At 43.8% G+C, this 25,230-nt stretch overlaps 1 protein-coding gene across 2 annotated transcripts in view; it reads left to right on the top strand.

Moving 5' to 3' along the window:
* LOC127573496 (gamma-aminobutyric acid receptor subunit alpha-3-like) overlaps window positions 1-25,230 on the top strand; it is a 161,492-nt gene that overhangs the window by 38,335 nt on the left and 97,927 nt on the right. For both annotated transcript variants that reach the window (XM_052021775.1, XM_052021774.1), the window contains exon 2: window positions 10,034-10,165. In XM_052021775.1, coding sequence (XP_051877735.1) covers window positions 10,080-10,165 — 86 coding nt within the window. In that variant the 5' untranslated portion in view covers window positions 10,034-10,079. The remainder of the gene's footprint in view (window positions 1-10,033; window positions 10,166-25,230) is intronic.

The following is a 25,230-nucleotide window of genomic DNA, read 5'->3' as shown; positions in this document are numbered from 1 at the left end:
ATTTGCACCAGTCATCATTTTGGCTCTGTTTGTAGTATAGTCTGACCAGCAGTGCATGTCAACACATTACACAGATAGAGAAGCATTAATCTGATCCTAACCACACTAATGGCTACATTCACCCATCTGGTCTCACCCTATGTTCAATCCATCTGTCCCGGCTTTTTCTCAGCTACTGAAAACCAACTTGTTTTCTCCCTTTCCCAGTTTAAGGATTACAGACCTGAAATGTTAACTGTTTCTCTCTCCACAGATGCTGTCTAACCTGGTAAGTGTTTCCAATATTTTTTGTTTTTATTTCAGATTTCTAGCATCTGCATTTTTTTGAATTTCAGTAACATTCACCAGTCTCTAGCCCATTGATACCTTCCCTGTATCCAAAGAATGATGAAAGATTATGGTCAGCAGCCCTATGGTTTCCTCCTGTACTTCCCTCAGAATCCCAGGGTGCATCTCATCTGGTCCTGGTGACTTGCCTACTTTAAGTTCAGCCAAATTATTATCTCCATGCTATCAATTTTTAATATATTCTGACACTCAACTATCTCTTCCTTCAATATAACTTGGAAGCATTTCTTCCCTGGTGAAATCAGATGCAAACTACTCATTTAGTACCTCAAGATCCATGTGTGATCTTTTTGTTGTCCTTAGTAGGCCTCACTCCTCCATGTCTGCCCTTTTACCATTAATATGTCTATAAAACACTTTACAAACATATAAACTCCACTTGAGTTGGCAGCTAATCTAATCTCAGATGTTATCTTGCATCTCTTCCTTGAGTTTTCACCTTCCCTCTGATTCTTCTATAATCATCCTGGGGGGGTTCTCGCTAGTATTTGCAGTCCAGCCCTTGCCACAAGCAGCCTTCCTTTGCTTTATCTTCCTCTGTTTCTCTTTCATCATCCAGGGAGCCTTGAATTTGTTTGTGCTTCATGACAGTGTGCCTCAATCGTAGCTGAACCAACCCTTCCTGAAAGGCAGCCCATTGTTCTGGTACAGTTTGTCTGATAGCTTTTGATTCCATTTTCACCCTCATTCCCAATTAAACCGGCCTTCCTCCAATTAACTAATTTTACTTTCGATGATGGTGCTTAGCTCCTTCATCAACATAGATAATTCCTTATTGTTGAGGGAGATTGGTCCTACTAATAGTGATGCATCATGCCAACTGTGCACAGATGATTTATCAGTAAAGGTGTACAATTATATTGTATCAGTGATGAAGAACAATGGTGATGGCAAATTATTGACAGAGTCATAGCCACTCTGCACGGAAACAAGCTCATCAGCCCACTGAGTCCATGAAGAACATCAAGTATCTATTTACTCTAATCCTACACTAAACACTCTTTACTGCTGGTTGTACACAGCTCCATGATCAGGGATAAAGCACAGTTGCACTAACAGTGTTGGAGCACTAGTCTTCTGTCGCTAATGGTCTGCAGCTTCTATTTGTGTAAATACCCTGATCTTTGGTTATTGCTTGTACAATGTAGTTTTACGAGTGGTCTCACATAACGCTACTGGTGGTGTACATTTGAGGAAGTAAAGGGTTAAAAACTGTAACCATACCTATAGCTGATAGAAAAAATACCTCTCAAGCAAGAGCACGCAAGCTGCTGACTCAATAGATAAGGTTTCAATTACTGTGTCCGGGACCTTGATCAGTACCATTATGCTAGACAATAGGAGTACTGGGTGCAATAAACAACGAGGGGGAAGCCTGTCCTAAACAATGAGGGGTGATACCTGTCTTTGAATTTCTTGATTATAACTCAATTATGCTGGACAATAGGTGCGATGTCTGTCTTGGGATCTCTGTGGCTTGACCGAAACTCGCGGCCCTGCGTGCATTAAGTGTGCGTGACAATATCTGTATAAATTTCTGTCTGCTCCTTTGTATGGGGAGAACTCAGGAAGCAACTCTTAACGAGTGCTGAAGAGACCTCTCCTTAGTGGTGCACTGCTAATAAACGTGATTTATCAAAGCGACCTCATGGCACTGTGTTACTTTACAGCGGACAGAAGTGAGAACTTAATTTCGAGACAACACATTGTGCTGTAGTGTCTGGATACAGTCTCTCTTTATTCATTGTGCAGTCTTTCTATCAGAGCCCATGTGCATTTTATCAGCAGTAATGCACCTTTCTGTGAGTGGCAATGATGGTCAGTTCTTCCAGTGGTGCAGGTACATGGTTCTCTTCTCACTCCTGGGGCAGTGCCATTCCTTCAGTATCCACCCACAGATCCATCGGGAGTGATTTGCATCTTGCTATTATCAGTCAGGATGCCCAAATCCTTTGTCCGCAATGGTGAAGTTTGGTATCAGTTCTTTAAACAGTGTTGGTACGTTGGTAGTACGCAGTTCCATTCCCAATATCGGTGCACACTTCTTGCACTAGTGATTATGCTGGAGTCTGTTATTGCCATGGTGGGATCACATCTTAGGCTAATCCTGCCCCATGCTCAGACACAAACAGAGACACCCACTGCATGTTCAGACACACACATGCTTCTAACCGGGCAACTGACTGATGATCAGGAGTGCTTGGTATTCCTTCTGACAGTGTTGTCCAATTGTGTCTCCAACAGCCACACCTCACAAACCTTCCACAGCCGCATAACTGAGACAATCTTCCTGCTTTCAGGCTGACCGTGTTGTGACTGCAGCTGGTTTTTGTGACACACATTTTCGGGCAAAGCAGCAGTCAACACAATCTGTAATACCAAACGTTAAAGTGGGTGACGGTCGCTGGTACAACCTCTGCCCGGCCAATTTATCTGGCTCTGCCTTCTCTCATAGTTGTCATGGATTCCAACAGTGCTTAGGTATCTGACATTTGGACTCATTTAAAAATCATTTAAATAATTTGAAGGTATATTTAAATAAAAATACAAAAAAACTCTTTAAAAACATTAACCCAAAGCAAAGTGTTTGAATGGTATCAGTGCCTTTGTTTCCTGGCCTGCCAGCCTGACATCCCCACTGAAGCTGTCAGAGAGTTGTACATCACAGAAATGGGCACCTCAGCCCACCATGTCCATGCCAAACTTTTTGCCCATTACACTAATCCCGTTTGCCTGCATTAGATCCATATCCTTCTCTGCCTTGCCTATTCATTTGCCTGTCTGAATGCCTTTTAAATGTATTCATTGTATCTGATTCCATCACCTCCTCTAGGAGTGCATTCCAGATATCAATCACTCTCTGTAAAAAAAACACTAAGCCTTCAGTTCCCCTTTAAAACTCCTTCCTCTCAGCTTAAACTGTTATTTTTGATACTCTTACAGGAAGAAGGTTTTGACTATCTACCCAATCCATGCCTCTCATAGTCTCATATAGTTCTTTCAGGTCACCCCTCAGCCTCTTTTGCTCCAATCTCTCCCCCGAACTAAAGTCCTCAATCCAGGCCACATCCCAGTAAATCTTCTCTGCACTCTCTACAGCACAGCCTCATCCTTCCCATGAGCAGCACTGAGAGGCAATTCACCTACTTGGTACCCTGGGCCCTATCTGCTGGACTCTGGTGCAGATTCCCCTAAATTTTAAGATTTTTAAGATATCTTTATTAGTCACGTGTACATCGAAACACACAGTGAAATACATCTTTTGCGTAGAGTGTTCTGGGGCAGCCCGCAAGTGTCGCCACGCTTCCGGCGCCAACATAGCATGCCCACAACTTCCTAACCGTTGGAATGTGGGAGGAAACCAGAGCACCCGGATGGAAACCCACGCAGACACGGGGAGAACGTACAAGCTCCTTACAGACAGTGGACGGGATTGGACCCTGGTCACTGGCACTGTAATAGCATTACGATAACTGCTACACTACCATACCTGTCTGTACTTCCTGGACACCCATCACCGACACACAGGTCCAGGACTCAGATGTGACATCTGGTCACAGGCTGTTCCCTCCAGACTGTCAGGCCACAGCAGCAAGCCGAGCCCATTGTTCTCTGCCAATCAGACAACCTTAGCTACTCAGAGCAGGTTCAGCTGATCGGTGAGTGAATGGGTGGGCTCTCACCAACTTATTGTCCAAATGGAGGGGACAGGGCCTGCAGCTTGAGAGTGAGTTTTGACGGTGAGCAAAATGGAATTACTTAATAGCTAATATCTAATTACTGGTAATCACGAATGAGTAGTTACATTAAAATGTTTAACCATTAGGCACCATTAAAGTCCAACAACTCAATGACTTGTGAGTAATTAATAACCACATCTGTCATCTGATAATTTAATAACTTATGGCTGAGTGATGTTGAAACTGGCAATGAGCTCCATCAGTTGGACTGTTGTCTTTCTCAGCTCTTCCATGGCAAACACACATTTGATAGAGTTTTACAGCACAGAAACAGGCCCTTTGGCTCAACTCATCCCTGATGACCAAGATGCCCATCTAAGCTGGTCCCATTTACCTGTGTTTGACCCATATCCCTCTAAACCTTTCTTATCCATGTACCTGTCCAAGTGTTTTTTAAATGTTGTTATTGGACCTGCCTGCACCACTTCCTCTGACAGCTCATTCCATATACGGCCCTTTCTCTGGGTGGAAGAATTTGCCCCTTAGGTTCCTATTAAATCTTTCCCCTATCACTTTAAATCTATACCCTCAAGTTCTTGATTACCTAACCATGGGAACAAGACTGTGCGCATTCACTCTATCTATATTAGATCTATATGATTTTATACACCTTGATAAAATCACTTCTCACTCTCCTATGCGCCAAGAAATAAAGTATTAGCCTGCTCAAATTGTCCCTATATCTCAGGCCCTCGAGTCCAGGCAACATTCTTGTAAATCTTCTTTGTGCTATTACCAGCTTAGTGATGTCCTACCTATAACAGGGGAAGAAAACTGTATACAATACTCCAGGTGAGGCCTCAACAATGTCTTGTACAACTGCAACATAATGTTCCAATTGTTATATCCAGTGCCTTGTCTGATGAAGGCCAGCATGCCAAAGCCTTCTTCACCATCCTGTCTACCTGTGACGCCACTTTCAGCAAACTGTGTACTTGCCCCTCTGTTCAACACTCGCCAGGTCCCTCTGTTCTACAACACTCCCCAGGGCCCTACCGTTCACTGTGAAAGTCCTACTCTGGTTTGACTTCCCAAAATGCAACACTTCACACATCTGAATTGAACAGCATTTGCCATTCCTCAGCCCACTGACCCAGCTGATCAAGATCCCCCTGTAATTTTTGATAACCTTTGTTGTCTATTCCACCACCTATATTAGTATCATCTACAGAGTTACTAACCATGCCTTGTACATTCACATCCAAATCGTTTCTTGTATATGATGAACAATGATCTGGGGACAGTAGAGTGATCCAGTGGTGGGGCAGGGATTGGGAGCAGACCAGCTAATGTTGATGCAGAACATGGGAAGTGAAGAAGGAGTAAGAAGGTATTATGAACTCTGGAAATGTGAACCACTTCTATAACATTCATGCTCTCTTACAGACTATCAGTAGACCACTCACATGCCACTATGTGGCCTCTCACTCATCTCCAGAAGGAAGGGGCACATTCATATGGTATATCCCAATCCTGCAGTTTACCAGTTTATAGCTTCCATTTCCCGCTCAATGTCCCGAGTCACAGTGCCTCCACAGGCACTCTGTCTAGCTCGATGTGGATTGTTCTCTGCTGAGTATCATCTCTGGTACTTATCCACTTGAGTAGTCTAAATATGTGAACCCAAATAGACAGCAATTCATCCCAGTAGCATCACAGTTGAGACCAATCCCATTCGAAACCTTTGTTCATTCACAGATACAGACCCTTCATGTGCAGGTTCACAAGCACATGTCCACAGCAGATCCATCAGTGTAGCTCTAAGTGTTTTAGTCTCACATCATGGAAACAGGCCCTTCGGCCCACCAAGTCCGTGCAGACTGTCAGCCAGCCATTTGCACACGAAGCCCATTTTATTCTCCCCACATTCCCATCATCTGCCCCCAAATTCTACCACTCACCCACACATTGAGGGGCAATTTACGGTGCCAACCCACAATCAGTGGGATGTGAAAGGAAATCAGAGCACCCAGGGGAAACCCACATGGTCACAGGGAGAATGTGCAGACTCCACACAGACAGCAGCTATGTTTTAATATTTCAAAAACTTTATTCATAATAAAGAATATATACAAAGGAAGAAACAGTGCAAAACTTTTACATTCATGGTCATTACATTCAGTAGTGTTAATTTATTTTTTTTAAACCATAGCACCATTACCACTTATGTGGCCCCCTGGGGTGATACACCCTTTCATTGTTCAAAGGGCTTCCCCACCTGACTCAGCCCCTCCATGTGCGGTAGCAGAATGAACCTAGACTGTGGTCCTTGCACTGGCTGCACCAAGCTTCAGTGCGTCCCTCAGCACGTACTCCTGCAGCCTGGAATGTGCCAGTCGGCAGCATTCCCCTACGGACATCCCATAGTGCTGGAAGACCAACAAGTTTCAGGCAGACCAAAGGGCATCTTTCACTGAGTTGATGACCTTCCAGCAACACAGCAGCTTAGGTCAGCATTGAACCTGGGTCTCTGGCACTGTTGAGGCAGTGGTTCTACCCTCTATGCCACTAGGCCGCCTTGGGGAAGCACACCAGGGTGGAAACGACACCTTTAGGAAGAGGAGAGGGGAAACCAGCAGAGAATTGCATCAGTTTTTTGTACCGACCATCAAGTTGAAGACATTTGTTTCCCAGAATGATCGGTGGCCTACACTCCACGTGACTATTCAGCTGTGAATACACAAGTGCTACTATCCAACCTACTGAGCAAACAAGTCAGGCCAGACTCTGGCTGAAGAGAATAGAAGAGATTGGAAATCAGTGACAGAATGACACAAGTATTAAAGTTTCCAAGCCTGTTGATTCAGTGCAGAGAAGATCAGGAAAGATTAAATGTTCAATAAGTACAAAAAAATAAAAAAAGTCCCGATGCAAGGTCTTGACCCAGTGTCGATGATTCCTTTCCCCCGCAGATACTGCTCAACCTACTGACTCCCTCCAGCAGATTGTTTTTTGCTTAAAAAAATCCACATGTCTTAAGCACCTTTCACAAGCTCAGCATGTTCCAAAATGTTTCACCACCAAGAAAGTAATTCTAAAGCGTTACCATGGTTGTAGTCTAGGAAACTCACAGACAACTCACACACAGCAAGTACTCACAAGCAATGATGAACAAAGGACTATTATGAATTATATAAGCAGGTGATCTTGACTGAAAGATAAAAATTGGCAGGGAATCCAGAGACACTTGTTTCCCTCCCCATTCCCTGTCCCATCAACTTACTCTGCATTTTAAAACTTGTTTTTCACTAATGTGCTGATTCTGGTTAAAAATACTTAGACTCCAGGCATTATGTGTTTCTTTCTCCACAGATGCTGCCTGGCCTGCTGATTGTTTCCAGCATTTTCATTTCTTGTTTCAGATTTCTAGTGTCAGTCTCTGACTGGGTTGTATCTCCCTTTTATCCCGGACACTTTCATTGGCTTCTATTTCCCTTCTTCTTTCTCCATTTCCCCCTTTCTCTTCTTTTTAAATCTTCACTTAGTTTAGTTGAAAGATCTTTGAGTCTTTGTCTCCCTGCTCAGATTCTGCCTGACCTGCTGAGTATTTCCAGTGTTTTTTTGTGTTTATTGTTACTGGGGATAGCTTCCCTGGGATACTTTGTAACCACTTGAGAAGGAAGACAGGATCCAAATCCCTCTCCCAAAAATGGCATCTTCAACGCCTTTCCTTTTCTGGGGGAAATCTAGAACTGGAAGCAGAGCCTTCGAATATTTTTTATTCAGAAGTGGATGGATTGTTGATAGGCAAGTTGGTGAAATGTAGACCAGAGTAGGGAGTTGAGGTTACACTCAGATCAACCATGAACTTAGTGAATGGTGGAACAGGTTCGAGAGGCTGAGTGGCCTCCTCCTGCCCTTAATTCACCTGCTCAAAACAACTAAGCAGTTTCTGCACTCATGTCATAGAGCAACAGAGTTGTATAGTACAGAAACAGACACTTCAGCCCACTATGTCCGTCCTGACCTTTTTGCCCATCTACACTAATCCTATTTGCCCGCATTAGAACCGTATCCTTCTTTGCCTTTTCAGACACTTGAAGTCTGTCTGAATGCCTCTTACGCATGGTGAATGTATCTGATTCCACCACCTCTTCTGGCAGCACTTTCCAGATATCAGCCATTCGCTTGTAAAATCCTTACCCCTCAGATCTACTTTAAACCTCATTCCTCTCACCTTAAACCTATGCCCTCTTGTTTTTGGTACCCCGACCATGAGAAAATGATTTGGACTATCTATCTTATCTATGTCTATTATAACCTAATATAACTCTATCAGGCCACCCCTTTCCTTTCTCTGCTCCAGGGAAAACAAACACAGCCTGTCCAACTCTCCTTGTAACTGCCTATCAATCCAGCCAATGTCCTGGTGAAAATAAGTAGGGTCATCTGGGGTTGGATGCAAAATTATTTCTCAGAACCTCTGACTCAAACACACAATTGTTACAAAGTGTGTGCAGTTTACATTAGGAGTGAGTGGCCCAGAATCTGTGGCCATGCTACAGTAAGCTCCACACTGACCTTGTGGGGGAAGTCTGGATTTACTGAGTGTGGCTCTCTCCTCACAGCAAGGTCTTGCCCATCAGCAAGCTCTTCCATGTTTGATTGGTTCCTGTGCAGTGGGAGGAGCAGAACAATTTGCAAACATGAACAAGATGAGAAGAAGCTCTGAGAACTGGCCAACCATGCCCTGGGAATGGAGGGCTGACAAATCTGTCCAAAGTCAACATATTTCCAGCATTTAGACCATTCCAAACAGCTAACATTCATATGAAATAATTGTCAATAAAATAAAAGTGTGGTAACTTTCAGCAATTATAAAGCCTAAAACACTGATAACATTTAAATGCATTCAAACTATTAAAAATGTCCATGTAATCCAATTATTATTCAATTCAGTCACACCCACTCCCTTCCTCCAGTGAAGAAGTGGTCCCAGTGCAGATCCTTCTGTTAATATTTGTCTCTGTCAACGCCCCATCACCAGTGGCAGGAAGGTGCCACAGATTTGTGCTGCATTCCAGACTCCACAAAGACATGAATTTGTTTGGAAATGCTGAAGTTACTGACAGTTTCAGGGGAAAATGAGGGTAGGAAGATATGCACAGTAACTTGAATTCAGCAAGGTGAGGTCATGGAGAGTGGAAGCCCATGTAATTAGAGCTAAGAGCAGAGAAAAAGATAAAATGCCGAGATTAGCACTGGCAATTAGCAGGGTTGATAATTTATCAAGAGTCAATAAATGAAGCAGGTGAAATGGAATCATATATGTATCCAACATTGAGAGAGTGAATGGTTAAACATGTTCTGTCCACCAGTACGCAAAAGAGGCCACAATAGCCATTGAAGGTTGAAGAACATTAAAATATAAGTGAATTATTTGCACAGAATATCCGGCAGAGCAATGATGATCGATTTCAAACTCAAACTGATACACAATGTTAATGAGCTAAATTAAGAAACTATCTATGTTCTTCTGGACAAAGCTATAACACAAGTAATGTTGCACTTTCAAGGTAATAGGCAGCTGATTACATCAAAGAGTTAGTGGAACTGAAGAGGTAGTAAGAGGATATGCCTATTGAACTTCACAATGCCTGCCTGAGGTGAAAGGCCTTTGAGTCAAGAAGGAACAGAGGTATCAGACTCCTTAGCAGAGCAACACGCAGGCTTGCGGATGTGCTAATTAGAAAACAGAGGCAATAACCAACCCAACAAATTGAAAATCAGTCGGCTATGAACTGGTGTGTCACTGCATAAACCCAAATTAAAAATTAACAGTTCCAAGAAAGCATTGCCAATAATGACAGTCTAATTTCTAAATATTCAACAGCCAGCAGGCAAAATCTACAGAGGGAGGATGAGAGAGAGAAGCAAAGTTTAGCTTCCTTACTCATGGATTCTCCAGCCTCCGCTGACTGTCTCTTGTTCTGATCTCTTTGCAGATCTTCCTCCACTGGAGTCTGCTGATACTGAGAACAAACTCCGGAGATGGCCGAACAAATTCTGGGTTTCCTTGTACTTTATAGCACCCTCCTGATAGTTCTGCTCTCCAAGACCTGCCTGACCGTACACGGGTAAGTGGCCCCGTGTTGGCTTTTCGTATCATGCGTGAAGTCAGCACTCTGTTACTGTGAGGCTTTCCCACGTGAGGCATCACTTTTGGATTTCTGTGTTTCTTCATATATTCCTGACTTGGGGCAATGCCCATGATTGTGGGCAACCTGCATCACCATGCTAGCCAATCAGCATGCAGATACTGAGGGGTGAATTTTCCTGTCATTTGGCTAAGTGGGAGATTTGAAACAGCATGTAGAAATCCTCCAGCTGAACATTGAAACAGCTTCCCTGGTTGCATCGTAATGGTTTGGGAATACCTCCTGCAAGGCACCATGGGCTTTACTTCCAGACAACAGCACATTGGCATGAGAGTTTCGTGGATTTTGAGCTCCTGTCTTTGCATCTGGGACAAGTTGCAACTGCTCAAGTGACATGGGGCAGGCAGTGGGACTGATAAGTGAGAGGTTACTGAGGGAGAAGAAGTTGCAGATCCCAGAGTAAAGACAGCTGCCAATAGGAAGCTTTTTTTATTCTTATTCTCTCCGGACAGGAGAGTTTGCTCTCTGCTGGGTGTGGAGACTAGTCAATGACAGGTAGTCATACTCCATTTCACTGCAGCCAGTGGAGTTACCTGTTAAGGTAATTAACATCTCTATTCTACTCAGTGATGAGATAAGTAATCCCAACAGTAATAATATCAGATCCTGGAATTTCCTTCATACTTGTGCACAGAGTCACAAGTAATTGGGCAACAAGCATTCTCATGGCTTAAAGTATGGTCTAATTTGGGACCTTTGAGGATTTCCTCATAACTGCAATGTAACCCATCTCTCTCTCTCACACACACACACACACACACACACACACACACACACACACACACACACACATTCCTCCCACTGGGTCCCTTCCCCCCACTGTTCCCATCTGCCCTCCCCACCTCCCTCCCTTATTTGGTTCCATGCTCCACCTTCTTCTCCTATCAGAGTCCATCATCGGCAGCCCTTTGTTGCCTCCACCTACCACCTCCCAGCCTCTATTGCTATTTCCACTCTTCCTCCTCCATCTGCCTAGCACACTTCCACCCCTTCCCTCAACTCTTTACACTGGCTCTCTACCATCTTATCTTTCAGTTCAGATGAAGGGTCTGGACCTGAAATGTCAACTATCCATTTCCCTCCACAGATGCTGCCTGACCCACTGAGTTCCTCCAGCTGGAGACGCAAGGGACTGCAGATGCTGGAATCTGGAGCAACAAACAATCTGCTGGAAGAGCTCAATGGGTCAAGCAGCATCTGTGGGAGGAAAGGAACTGTCAGTGTTTCAGGTCGAAAACTTGCATCAGGACTCAAAGAGTTCCTCCAGCTTCCTGCTTGTTGCTCCAGATTCCAGCATCTGTAGTCTCTTGTGTCTCTGTGTAACCATATCTCTTCACTGTTTTGCATCCATACACCAAACCTTCTCTTCAAACAAACACGGATAAAACAGTCCTCCCACAAATTGACTCTCTAATAGGGCATCATCCAAATTTTGGGGCTCTTTTGACATTGCAACCTGATTTCCAAGGAACAAATTTGTGGTTTGTAAATATGCAAAGAGGTCTTGCGTACATGTGACACAGTGACAGAATTATCCTTATGGTAGTTAGTGTCACTCGTTGAAATCCTAGAAGTACAAACCAGTTGTGCTAGAAGTGGTGTTCGTTTTGTCAAGTACACTTACAAATGTGTACTCCTTCACTCAGCAAAAGGTGGTCAGATTTATAAGGCTGGAATTCATCCCCAAGAAAAACAGAGTTCTACCCATGTATTTCCATCTTTTCACCATGAAATGCAAGGGCCAACTCAACGAGCCATCACTCTTGAGCACAACCCATTCACATCAAACTGCGAACCTTCACCTGTGCTGTGAAAATCTATTAAAAAGGAAACAGTGAGGGAACAAAGAAAGACACATGTTAACATTTGCAATTGGAAAATGTGACTTGGAAGACACAAGAGAGTGGCTGAGGTAAATGTGGAGCTTCTAGAGAACATGGTGGTGGTGAATTAATAAACAGCAAGCAAAGAAATAGCAGATATGCTGAATAAATTTTTTGCATCAGTCTTCACCATGGAATACTTCGCAGAAGTCCCTAAAGTATCAGGCAGGCTAATTTTGAATAACTTGGTAGAACTTAAAAAAAATCTTAGAAAACAAGGGACAAAGTATTTGAGAAACTCAGGGGCTAAAGGTGGACCCAATGGACTGCCTGCTAGTGTTTTAAAGGAAGTGGCTGCAGAGCTAATGCATCCATTGGTTGAAAATTTCCATAACTCACTAAACTCCAGGAGGAAACCAAAAGATTGGAAAACAGCCAATGTGATTCCCTTGTTCAAAAGGGAGAAAGGTAGAAGGGAATGATAGACCAGTTAGTTTAACATCTATTGTTGGCAAGACGCTAAAGTCAATATTCAAAGAGGAAATCGCTAATCATTTAAGAAAGCTAAATATAATTAAACTTAGTCAACATGGTTTTATGAATGATAAATCATATTTGACAAATTTACTCAAATTCTTTGAGGATGTAACAGGAAGAGTGGATAGAGGGGAACCTATAGATGTAGTCTATTTAGATTTCCAAAAGGCATTTGACAAGGTGTCACATAAGAGACTGATGCATAAATTAAAATCCTATAGTATCGGAGGATGGATGTTAGAATTGACTAAAAGCAGGCTCTCTCATAGAAAACATAAAATTGGAATAAATGGGTCATTTTCAGACTGGAAGGAAGTACTGTAGGGATCAATTCTTGGCCCGCAATTGTTCTCTATTATTGACCTAGAGGAAGGAACAATATGTAAGGTTTCCATATTCACTGATGATAGGTGGTAGGGCATGTTGTGATGAGGATACTGTTATCCTGCAACAAGGTAGAGATGGATTGAGTAAATAGGCAAAAGACTGGCAAATGAAGTTTTATGTGGGGAAGTATGAGGTTGTGCACTTCAGTAAGAAGAATCAAAAGGCAGATTATTATTTAAGTGGAGAGAGACTGCAAATGAGTGAAGTACAGAGGGATCTAGGTGTTCTAGAACATGAATCACAAAAAGTTAGCAGGCAGGACCAACAAATGGTTGAGAAGGCAAACAGCACGTTGACCTTTATTGCAAAGGGGTTGGAGTTTAAGAATAGGGAGGTTTCACTACCGTTGCACAGGATGTTACTGAGGCCACACCTGGAATACTGGGCACAGTTTTGGTCCTTCAACCAAAAGAATGATCTAGTAGCATTGAAGGCAGTCCAAGGGAGAGTCAACAGGCTAACTCCTAGGATGAGAGAGTTGTCCTATCAAGAGAGGCTGGACAGTTTGGGTCTGTATTCACCAGCGTTTAGAAGAATGAGGTATGAACTTATTCAAACATAAGATTCTAAAGGGGCTTGACAGGGAAGATATTGGGATGTTTTCACTAGTGGGAGAATTTCGAACTAGGGGGACATCTATGAGAAAAAGGGATGGTCATTTAAAACCGAGGTGTGTAGATATTTATTCTCTCAGATGGTGGTGAATCTCTGGAATTCCCTGCCCCCGAGGGTGGCGGAGGCCAGATCATTGGATATATATAAGGTGGAGATAGATAAATATTTGAAAGATCGAGGAATTGAGGGTTATGGGGGACTGATACAGAAAAGGAGGCCAACATAGGTCAGTCATGATCATATTGAAAGGTGGGGCAGGCTTGAGGGGCCTGGTGGTCCACTCCTGCTCCTATTTTCTTGTGTTCTTGGTTCTTGTGTGAAAAGCAAAATGTAGTGGTGCATTTGGAGTGATCCTGTGTGTGTTTGTTGCTGAGTTAGTGATAACTGCAAAAAACAAACTCTGGGAGATTCAAAGCCTGTGCTAACTCTTCACTGAAGACTGACAATGAATGACTGGTGGCAAACTTTAGCACGTATTTTTTTCGTCTCCCCCCCCCCCCCCACCCTTTGAGCACTTTATTACACATTTCCTCACTGCCCTATGTTGGATACAGACACTGGGGGAAATGGAAAAAGCCTTGTGGATCAATATAGGCACTGCAGATGTGGGGAAATCCTTGTAGTGAATAGATAGGGGCACTCGCAGATACTGAATGAACAAATCTTAGAAGTGTGTGGAGATTTGGAAAAATTTTGAAGTGGGAAGTGGAGAGAGTCTTAGAGTGAATAGATGCAGGCACTGGGTGTATGGGGAAGTCCTTGAGATTAGTGGGTAGGGCACCAAGGGGATTCAGAATCTGTGGCTAGATTTTCCACAGAAAGGTTTGAAAAAAATCTTTTAAAGATAACTGCATTCATTCATGCAGACACACACATGCACATATGCACACATACATATACACACACAGACATGCTCACACACATGCACTGACACGTACACACAAGCACTGACACAGACACACAAACACAGACATACACACATACACACACATACATACACATATACACAAATTCACACATATTGACACACAATCATGCACATGTACACACACAGACACACATGACATACAGACACACATATACACATACAGAAACACATAGACACACTCACACACACACAGACATATGCACTCATGTGAACACATACACACATGCACTGACACACACATACACAAACACACAGACATACATACACACACACACACACACACACACATACACACACAAGAGATTCTCAGCTAATAGGTTGTAAAGATTGCTGTAAACAAGTGTCGCTGATGTTTCTCCAGCACTGTGAACAGCGACGGATTTGTCTGCATGCCTTGCCGATAAGGAGAACTTACACTTCGGCAGCTCTTGTGTCAGATGCTCTTTGACTCTTTAGCAGCCGGTGACAGACAGCAACAAACCACATGAGCAACCTGCAGAAAGCTCTGACACATTCATGATCAGAAGCAACTGTGACCAGTTTAGAACAAAGAGAGAAAATTTTAAATCACCCTGTTTATAGCGATGTATTGGAAACAGCCTTCTCATTAGGTAGTATTGTTTCACAAAGATGACATTGATGGAAATGTGTGAATCTGATCACAATTAATCACACTTCATATCTTATGAAAGTGCAATTGTCCGGATGTTGGAAACTGAAACGGGAGCACTAACCAGCGCAGAGTTTGTTAGTACTGGAACAGGCTGCACATGTTCAATAGTGAACGCTTTAAAAATAGCTTCCTGAGCCTCAATTGTGTAGTATTTTCCTTCCCTTGGTAATAGCAGCTTCTACTGAGTGCAGGATCAATGACATGCACCTGGTGACCCAGTCATTCGCCAACTGAGCTGAAAGCTCCAGCTCTTCACTGGGACCAGCATGGGGACTGTGGTTTCCTTCTGTTCTATGTTGAAGTCACTGCAAGAGGAAGTCAGGAAGCAGTGAAGAGTGGGTAAGAACACATCCCTGATTTACAGACAGTCTCTCCTGTCCCTACAAGCAAGTGTCAAATGAGGGTCTGGTCTTTAGTGCCAGGGGTGCCCCAAGTTAGTTCTCCCCATGACTGGAGCAATGTTAAAGACATTCCTGGTGCTCCTTTTCCTGTGGCAGCTTTTCTCTTCAGATCAGTTTGGAGCTGCACATTGCCATCACTGACCCCTCAATGAGCCCACAGCTCGTAGTGGCTCAGGTTTGTGGTCACGGCAAGAGGGGAGAGAGTGTGTCCCCAACTCCACGTATAGTCCCTCCTTCCACAGCAGCTGTTGTTTTGGGACAATCATGGTGACTGTCCTTTAATCTTGGCTCACTTCCTATCGATCAGCAGGTTAACGGCACATCAGCTCCTGATGGGAACAGTGCCAGGTCCTGGTTTGGTTCAGGAATCTGTGTGCGTTATTTTTAATGGATCTTTGCCCCATTTTGTGGACTTTAAACCTGGAGATTCATGTGGGTGTTGGCACAGACAGGAGCACATCTTCAGAGAGGCTGAACCCCAAGTTCTAGGCACCTAAAGTCAAAGTTGAGTTTATTGTCATATGAACAAGTACATTTATGCAGAAGTGCAATGAAAAACCTTCTTGCAGCAGTATCACAGGCACATAGCATCAGATAAGCATAATTCACAAGAAAAACATAAATTAAACATAAATTATACACAATTTTTACAAGAAAGAACACAATTGGTGCAAAAAATGTCCATTTTATTGAAAAGTGATCAAAGTGTTCATAGTGTTGCTAAACTGTAGTGATTAGGGTTTTGTCGGTTGGTTGAAGAATGGAATGGTTGAAGGGAAGCAGCTGTTCTTGAACCTGGTGGTGAGGGACTTCAGGCTTCTGTACCTCCTGCCCGATGGTAGCTGCGAAAAGATGGCATGGCCCAGATGGTGGAGATCTTTGATGGTGGATGTTGCCTCCTTGAGGCAGTGCCTCATGTGGATACTACCGATGGTGGGGAGGGATGACCCCATGATGTATTGGGCTGAGTCCACTACTCTCTGCGGCTTCTTATGTTTCTAAACAGATAAGGAAAAAATGTTGCCAAATTTTGCCCAAAATTGCCCAATTTTTCTCATCCATTTCCATCTATTTCCTACCAGCCTCTATCGCAATACTTCTCCCTCCCCCTCCCCCACCTGGCTCCATCTGCCCATCATATCCCCCATCACCTGGTTCCACCTATCACTTACCAGCCCCTCTCTCACCCCTCCCTCTCACCTCTTTATACCATCTCTCTTTCCTCTGCACTCGGTCCTGGTGCAGGGTGTCAACCCGAAATGCCCACCATCCCTCTGCCTCCACAGATGCTGCCTGAGTCACTGTTTGTTTTTGTTCCAGATTCCAGCATCTGCAGTCTCTTGTGTCTCTAACAATTGTAGGAAATTGCAACACATCAGTAGGGAAAGCCATTGGGGCCCAGTCTATGCAGGAGCCCAGTAGTGTTGTTCTGTCAACCTTATAATTGTGCACTCCCTACATAATCAGCATTAGGGTGACCCACAGTGCTGCTTTAACACTAGGGAAATGGCACAGAGCAACATCTATGTCCTTGTGTGTCTGGTTCCACAAGCTACCTGCAGCTAGTTCCTGCGCTGTGACTTCTTGCTGCCTACTTCTACTCGTGGTGAGAGGGCAGGTTATGAGTGGGACTGTGTCTGTCCCTGACTAGCAGCAGTAGATTTCAAGTCATATAGTTGACACTCTGTCTGCTGAAGCATCTGTTCCTTGCATCAGCTTTGGTATTTGAGAACCAATTTAGCAGTTACAAGTGGTGAACTTGTTGGAGCCTGTTACTTTCTGAATTCAATATCTAATTCAGTGTGAAATATTACTTTGTGCATTATGCACCGTATTCTCCACCTTCTCCTGCCTAATCCCCCCACTGTGTGTGTGTGTTTAGGAACCAGAACCACAGGAGGAGGCGATGTAGCCACTTTGGCTGCTCCCCCGTTCAAGTAAATGATGGCTGAGTTCCAGCTCCCCTCCAGTTTCCTGACATTGGCCTGTACTCTAGGTACCACAACGTCAGTGTCAGATCCCAAAATTTAATTGACCTGCATCACCCCATGCATCACATGTTTGTGGCCACCCTCTGCTTTACATCAAGGACATGGTGTATCGCCTCCAGGCGATCAGTGGCTCCCTGTTTCTCAGTGTTTAGCTGAAATAACCTATTCAGCACTCACTATGTCAAGTTTCAAGTTCAAGTTTACTGTCATCAGCATAAATACCCAGGGTATAAATGCCATGAAAGTTAGCTTTTATACAGCAGCAGTACAGTACATTACAAACATAAGTTAACATAGACTTAACATAAATTATACATAACTTACACAACAAAATACACTGAAATAAACATAACAACATTAGTGCAAGTTGAGAGAAAAAAGAAATATGGTCCGAGATAGAGTTAGGGTTTTTCAGGTCAGTTCAAGAACCTGATGGCAGTGGGGAAGAAGCTGTTGTTGAACATTGAGGTGTGGGTCTTCAAGCTTCTGTAACCCTGCCTAATGGCAGCATCAAGAAGCGGGTATGGCCCAGATGGTGGGGGTCCCTGATATTGGATGTTGCCTTCCTGAGACACCGCCTCTTATAAATGTCCTCAAAGGTAGGGAGAGCTGTACCCATGATGGAACTGGCTGAGTCCACCACTCTCTGTAGCCTCTTGTATTCCCGTGCATTGTAGTTTCCATACCAGGCCGTGATGCAATCAGTCAGAATGCTTTCCACCGTACATCTGTGGAAGGCTGTAAGAGTCCTTGCACACATCCATCAACCCTCAGCTTTGCCAGACACTGTTTGAAACCCCTCTCTTCTCCCCAACTAAGCTTTGTGCCCATGTTTGGATGCAATGTTCTTGAAAGCCTCATCTGTTCCATTGGCCAGTGATCTCAGAGCCTTCATGGATCCATTGATTTACACCATATGTTATCACAAGCTCTGTACCTCAGCATCAAACAGCTTGAGACGGGCAAGTTTCTCACTCAATCCTTTCATCATATTGTAACCACCACTCATCCTTCATCTTGGTACTTACTGCTTTACAGGCAGAGAAAGCAAGAATACAACACAAGAAAATAGGAGCAGGAGTAGGCCACTCAATCCCTCAAGCCTGCCCCACCATTCAATGTGATCATGGCTGATCTATACCGACCTCTTCTGTGCCAGTTCCCCATAACACTCAATTCCGCAATATTTGAAATATTTATCTATCTCAACCTTAAATATATCTAATGATCCGGCCTCCACCACCCTCAGGGGCAGAGAATTCCAGAGATTCACCACCCTCTGAAAGAAGAAATTTCTACACATCTCAGTTTTAAATGTCCAGCCCCTTATCCTGTGACTACGTCCCCTTGTTCGTGACTCTCCCACTTGTGGGAACATCTCAACATCTACCCTGTCAAGTCTCCTTAGGAAATTATACGTTTGGATAAGTTCATCCCTCCTTCTTCTAAATCAAGTAATACACACCCAAATTGTCTAGCCTATCTTGATAGGACAACACTCTCATCCTAGGAATTATCCTGGTGAATCTCCTTTGGACTGCCTCCAATGCGACTATATCCTTAGAGTGTCGGTAGCCTTCTTAGATCATCGGTTGTTCCTTGAGGCCACTCTCCTTCTTATTTCTCCTTTTAATCCTGTGAGTTTTGCTGCATCAATGAAGATTATTATTCATTGAACTACATTTTGCAAGAGGCCAATGAGTCATCAGTGATGATGGATCACTCTCTGAGCCACGGAGAGAGGTGCTGAGCAGATCAATATATCTTAAAACACTTTGTGAGAATTTGTGGCTTTCAGTTAGGGCAGTGATGATCTTCCTGAGACTCAGCAAGCCTAAGGTTGAGTTTCAATTCCCTCTCAACCATTTTTCACCCAGTTGCCCTGACCATCCTTCCTCTACCTCTGCACTATTGTGAAGCCTTCATGTTGTCTGGCCTCTATAAGTCAGCCAAGAGAAAGTATTGTGATAATCCATGGAGGACAGATAGAGAGAAGCAGCAGAGTAAAAGGTCCTTTGGCTCAGCGAATTTGCCTTGACCGTCAACCACCCATTTACACTAATCCTACACTAATCCCATTTTATTCCCGCCACATTCCCATCACTCTCCTACACACTAGGGGCAATTTACAATGGCCAATTAACCTACCGACCCAGTTGCCATTGTGATGTGGGAGAAAACTGGAACAACCAGGGGAAACCCACACAGTGATAAAGAGAGCACTGGAGGTCAGGACCGAACCTGGGTCTCTGGTGCTGTGAGGTAGTGGTTCTACCTGTTGCACCACTACACCACCCACACCTAACGCCTGGTCCTTCTACATAAACATGGCCACACATTCATACCTCAACAAGCACTGGATGACAAGTACACTGGCCTTCCCTTCTGGTACCCAGGGATGCCTGGATTTTAGGAATAATAGACAACAGGACAAAAACCTCTCAAAGCCCAGCTATAGGTGTCAATTTTGTATCTTCCCTCACCTTCCTCACTGCTGCGGGGTACACCAAGGTGATAACAGTTCCAAGAAAAAGGGGTAACTTTGACTCCCTAAGTTTGCAGAATAATACTGAAGGTTTTATTTGGTAAACTTGGACAGTAACACTGCTGATGAGAAAGACGTAGAGCCTTAAAGTAACTGTTAAGGTTCTCAGCAGATGATAGCTTAAGATTTAGCACAAAACAGCTCCTGTCTAAAAATAGATTTGTAAGCAGACATGAGAACCAAGCAGCTTTCTCTTTGGTGTTGGTGTCCTTGAAAACTGATCTTGAGTTACAAACGTCACTGAAGTGAGCTGTGAGAACTCCTGGGCATAGAACAGTGTGTGAGCGTTACCTCAAACTTCATTGTCAAATACGATCAGGTATGTCGTGGGTGCATGGTGCACATCAAGCAATTCATGCCTGGTCCTCCAAATACAGGATGCACAGAAGTACGGAAAACCCTAGCATGTGGAGTGATATCAGACTGTACATACTGGCATGGTCACTCTCTGTAGTGGGGTGGACAGATCCAAGCGACTGGAGATGGAACAATTTTCAGTGGGTCTAGGGAAAGAGGGCAGGGGTGTGAATTGGGACCAAAAGGCTTGGTGTGCAAATACCTGGTAAAGACTTGATGGGCAGAGTGGCTTCTCTCTTTGCCATAACAATTCCATGAGTTTATATGTGATTAGTGAGCAGCACAGCATGGAATTGTGGATCAGGTCAAGATCCCATTGAATGGGGGGAATAAGGTGTGAAAACTTCGCCAATCTCTTCCTTTTCAGGCACTACACCCTGATATGACAGGTGTGGCCGATTGAGGCTTGTTACACAGGGAGGGTGACTTTCTGGTGTCATTTATACACAGAACACAAGAATTTTATGTGAAAGAATTTTAACATAGAAGTGAGAGGCATTATGTTTTGGTATGAAAAATAAGGAAGTCACACTTTATTTGGAAATGTGTTGAAGGAGCAAGAGGAGAGTTAAAATACACAAAACTCTAAAAGCAGCAATACAGACTAATTAACCACAAAAAAGGACATGGGCTTGGGGTTTATTTACAGATAAAAGCAATGAAGCTATGCTAAGTTTGCTCTGAACTTCAACTAAATTACAGCTGAAGGTCTGCATACAATTCAATTTTTCACATTCACGTTTGAGATTTGAGCATTGCTGACCAGCCCAGCATTTATTGCCCGTCCCTAACTGCCTTTGTGCATTTGGTTCTGAGCTGCCCCCTTAATCTTGTTGGAGCAACAAACAAACTGCTGGAGGAACCCTGCTGCTGAACAAACTGTTGGAGCAGCATCTGTTGGGGAAAAGGGATTGTTGACATTTTGGGATGCAACCCTGCATCAGGACCTGAAAGCTTCTTGCCCCCCACAGATGCTGCTCGACCTACTGAGTTCCTTCAGCAGATTATTTGTTGTCCCAGATTCTAGCATCTGCAGTTTCTTGTGTCTTCATCTTGCTGCATATGGTCATTGCCTGGCACTTTTGTAGCTCTAAAGTTACCTCCACTTCTCAGCCCATACCTGAATGTCGACACAAAAATTTCTGCAGACTGTGGAATCTGAGGCAATACACAAAAAGTGCTGGATGAACTCAACAGGTCAGGCAGCATCCATGGAGGGAAATAAACAGTCAACGTTTCAGGCCAAGATCCTTCATCAGGACTGGAAAGGAAGAGGGCAGGAGTCAGAATAAGAAGGTGGGGGGAGGGGGAGGAGTACACAAAGACAGGGGATAGGTGAGTTCAGGTGATAGGTGAGTCCAGGTGAGGGGGAAGGTAGGTGAGTGGGGGAGGGGGAGAAGATATCATAAGCTGAGAGGTGAGAGGTAGAAGAGGCAAAGGGCTAAAGAAGGAGGAATCCGGTAGGATAGGGCAGTGGACCATAGAATAAAGGACGTGGGAGGGGAGGGGAGGAGATTGGCAGGTCATCAATGCGAGGGGGAAGGGAGCCATAGGAATAAGAGAAGATAAAGGAGTGGACCACCTTGATCTTGCTGCCACAGGTATGGAGAGCTTAATCCACTGAGGTTTACAAATGGAATTGAACATTGTGCAATCATCAGTGAGCACCCCATTTTTGACCTTATGATGGAAGCAGCTGAAGATAGTTGGGTATAGGACACTGCCCTCCAACTCCTGGGGCTGAGATGATTGACCTCCAATAACCACAACCATCTTTCTTTATACGAGTACAACTTCAACTAATGAAGTTTTCCCCTTTGAAGCCCATTGACTTTCGCTTTACCAGGGCTCCTTGATGCCACACTCGCTCAAATGCAGCCTCAATACCAAAGGCAGTCACTCCAGCCTCACATCTGGAGTTCAGCTTATTGGTCCATATATTCCATGTTATGACAGAGATTTATAGGCACAGGAAGATATGCAGTGCTACAGCAAACCACCACCCTGCTTTCTCTCATTATTAAGATTGTGAAGGTAGTGTGCTGGGAGAGTAACAGTGATTCAGTGGAGGAGGAATCTGCCATCTCCTCCCAGGAAGCCAATGACTGCCCTTGATGCTGCTTATCAGCCAGGTAGATATGCTGGCCTATAACATCAGTAGCTATGAGGTGGCATCAGGGGTAACATACTTGGTCACTTAAGTCTGTGACCCCTATTTTTAAATGGTGACCCATATTTTAGATTCCTCAAGATCTTATATACTTCAGTCAAATCCCCTCTCACTCTTCTGACCCCCACCTGGATACAAGCCCAGCCTGTCCAACCTTTCCTCAGATGACAACTCACCCATTCCAAAAAAACATTTTTTGAAATGTTTCCTGCATATTAACATCCTTCCTTAAATAAGGAAAGCAATACCGTACATAGTGCTCCAGATGGGGTCTCAACAAATGCTATATAATTGCTCTATACTCTATTTTTGTGTTCAGTTCTCCTCCTAGTAAACAGTAACATTCTGTTAGATTTTCCTAGTTACTTGCTGTTCCTGCACACTAGCCATCTATGAATGATGCACCAAGACACCCAAGTCCCTTTGCAGTCAAAGCTCTGCAATCTCACCATTTAGACAATTTCACATTTTCCCACATTCTAACCCATTTCCCCAAGACTTGCCTGTTCCCTTGGATGGGGCTTCTGACTTTGCCTTGTTTGTTCTTCCAATGAATTTAGAAAGGTTTGTGGTTACAGCCTTGTTAGTATCCCTCCAGAGTCTTGAAGTACTTGCTGTAGGTAGTCCAAGTCTCAGAAGCAATACAGAAGGGTCACTGCTGCCCAGTATACAATGTGCTTTGCCCCGGGATTGTGGTCTTAATTATCAAAGACCTTTTTCCTTCAGGAGCACTGGAGGAGATGAATTTCATCTACACTATCTGTCTTATTGAGACATGGGAGATGGTCAATGTTTTCCAGGGTCTTACATGGAACATTTATTGTTGGAAGGCAGTGTGGTGCAGCAAGGGCAGGTTAGTAGAGAACCTTTGCCTTGTGCATGTTGCGTGTAAGCATGTGAAGATGACTTGGAGCTCAGCATCTGAACCTGTGCATATGTTAACATTGTCCCCCTACTGTAACTGGCTGTCTGAATTGAGTGGCCTTGGTTTTGGAAGGGAAGCAATGTGGATTAAACAGTTTCCCATGACTCCTGTAAATTAACCATTCCAGCAGGGAGCCTATTGCAGGTGTGATACAGCATTGTGATGAGAAAGATTGAGAAGAAGTATTGGGACCATGATGTAGCTTTGCTTGACACCAGTCTTTACTAAGATTGGCTCTGTCATGGACCAATTTGTTAGGATCATGGCATGTGTTCCATCATGAAGCAGGCATAAAGAAACAAGTATCTGTGGACAGCTAAATTGGAGGAGAATTTTCCACTGTCCCTCCTGATTGATCAAGTCTAAAGTTCTTATGAAGTCCTAAAGAGTCTTGTACAGTGATTGATGTTCCTTCCTGCATTCCTCCTGGACTTGTCATTTGATGAAGTTCACCTCCACTGTGCCTTTAGATGGATGGAATCCACATCGGGATTTGGGGAGCAGCTCTCCAGCCACTAGGAGGACTGTGATGATGATGTTTCCTGTGGCAGACAGCAAAGAGAACCCTCTGTCATTACCACAGTTGGATTTATCTCCTTTCTTGAAGTTGCTTATGAATACAGCATCTCTGAAGTCCACTGACATATCCTCCTCTTCCAAGATATGGGAGATGAGGTTCTGAATTTGTGACTGAAGTATATCTCTGCCTTGTTTTACAACTTTAGTGAAGACCCTACAAACTCCTGAGGCCTTATAGTTGGCATATGAGTTTACTACTGGTATTGTTTTATTGTTGTCACATGTACTGAGATACAGTGAAAAGCTTTTGTTTTGCATGCCATCCAGACAGATCATGTGATACATAAGTACATTGAGGTAGTAAAAAGAAAACAGAATGCAGAATATAATGTTGCAGCTACAGAGAAAGTGCAGTATAGGTAGACAAATAAAGTGCAAGGACCATGGTGACGTAGATTGCGAGATTAAGAGGTCTGCTTTTAGCATATGGGAGGTCTGTTCAAGAGTCTGATAACAGTGCAATAGAAGCTATCCTTGAATCTAGGGGTTTCGTGCTCTCAAGTTTTTGTATCTTGTGCCTGACAGGATTATGTTGGCTGCTTCCCTGAGGGGCGGGAAGTGTAGACAGAGTCAATGGAGGGAAGGTTAGTTTTTCAGCTTCTTGTTGGTCGGGGAAGGTGGCAAGGCTGGACCAACAGTTTACTATGGGAAAGAGTCAAGGACACATACGTCGAAGGCAGAGTCAAGATAGAAAAGATCTTTGAACTGTTCCTTCCAATGACTACCTCTGTCCTTGAGCTATCAGCGTGATGGGCCATTGATGGTCTTGGCAGCACTGAGGAATCCATGCATATCATAGTTATCAGTGAGCGGCTGGGCTTCTTGTGCCCTTTCCACCCACCATCTGTTCTTTAGGTCGCAGGTTTTTATCAGGAGCTTGGCTTTCAGACACAAGTAGAACCTTTTCTTTTGAAGCATGCTACGGTTTCCAGTTCAGAAGGACTTGCTTTGTTGGTTAATTAGCTCCAGAATTTCCTGCTCATTCTTGTAAAACCTGCTCTGGTAGAGAAGCCAAGAGTGTCTTTACTGAATCTAGTTATGTTGGAGTTTGGG

The sequence above is a fragment of the Pristis pectinata genome, chromosome 8 (assembly GCF_009764475.1).
Source record: "Pristis pectinata isolate sPriPec2 chromosome 8, sPriPec2.1.pri, whole genome shotgun sequence".
Taxonomy (NCBI): domain Eukaryota; kingdom Metazoa; phylum Chordata; class Chondrichthyes; order Rhinopristiformes; family Pristidae; genus Pristis; species Pristis pectinata.
Note: the sequence above shows the minus strand (reverse complement) of the source record. Positions and strands in the feature narration are given on the sequence as shown.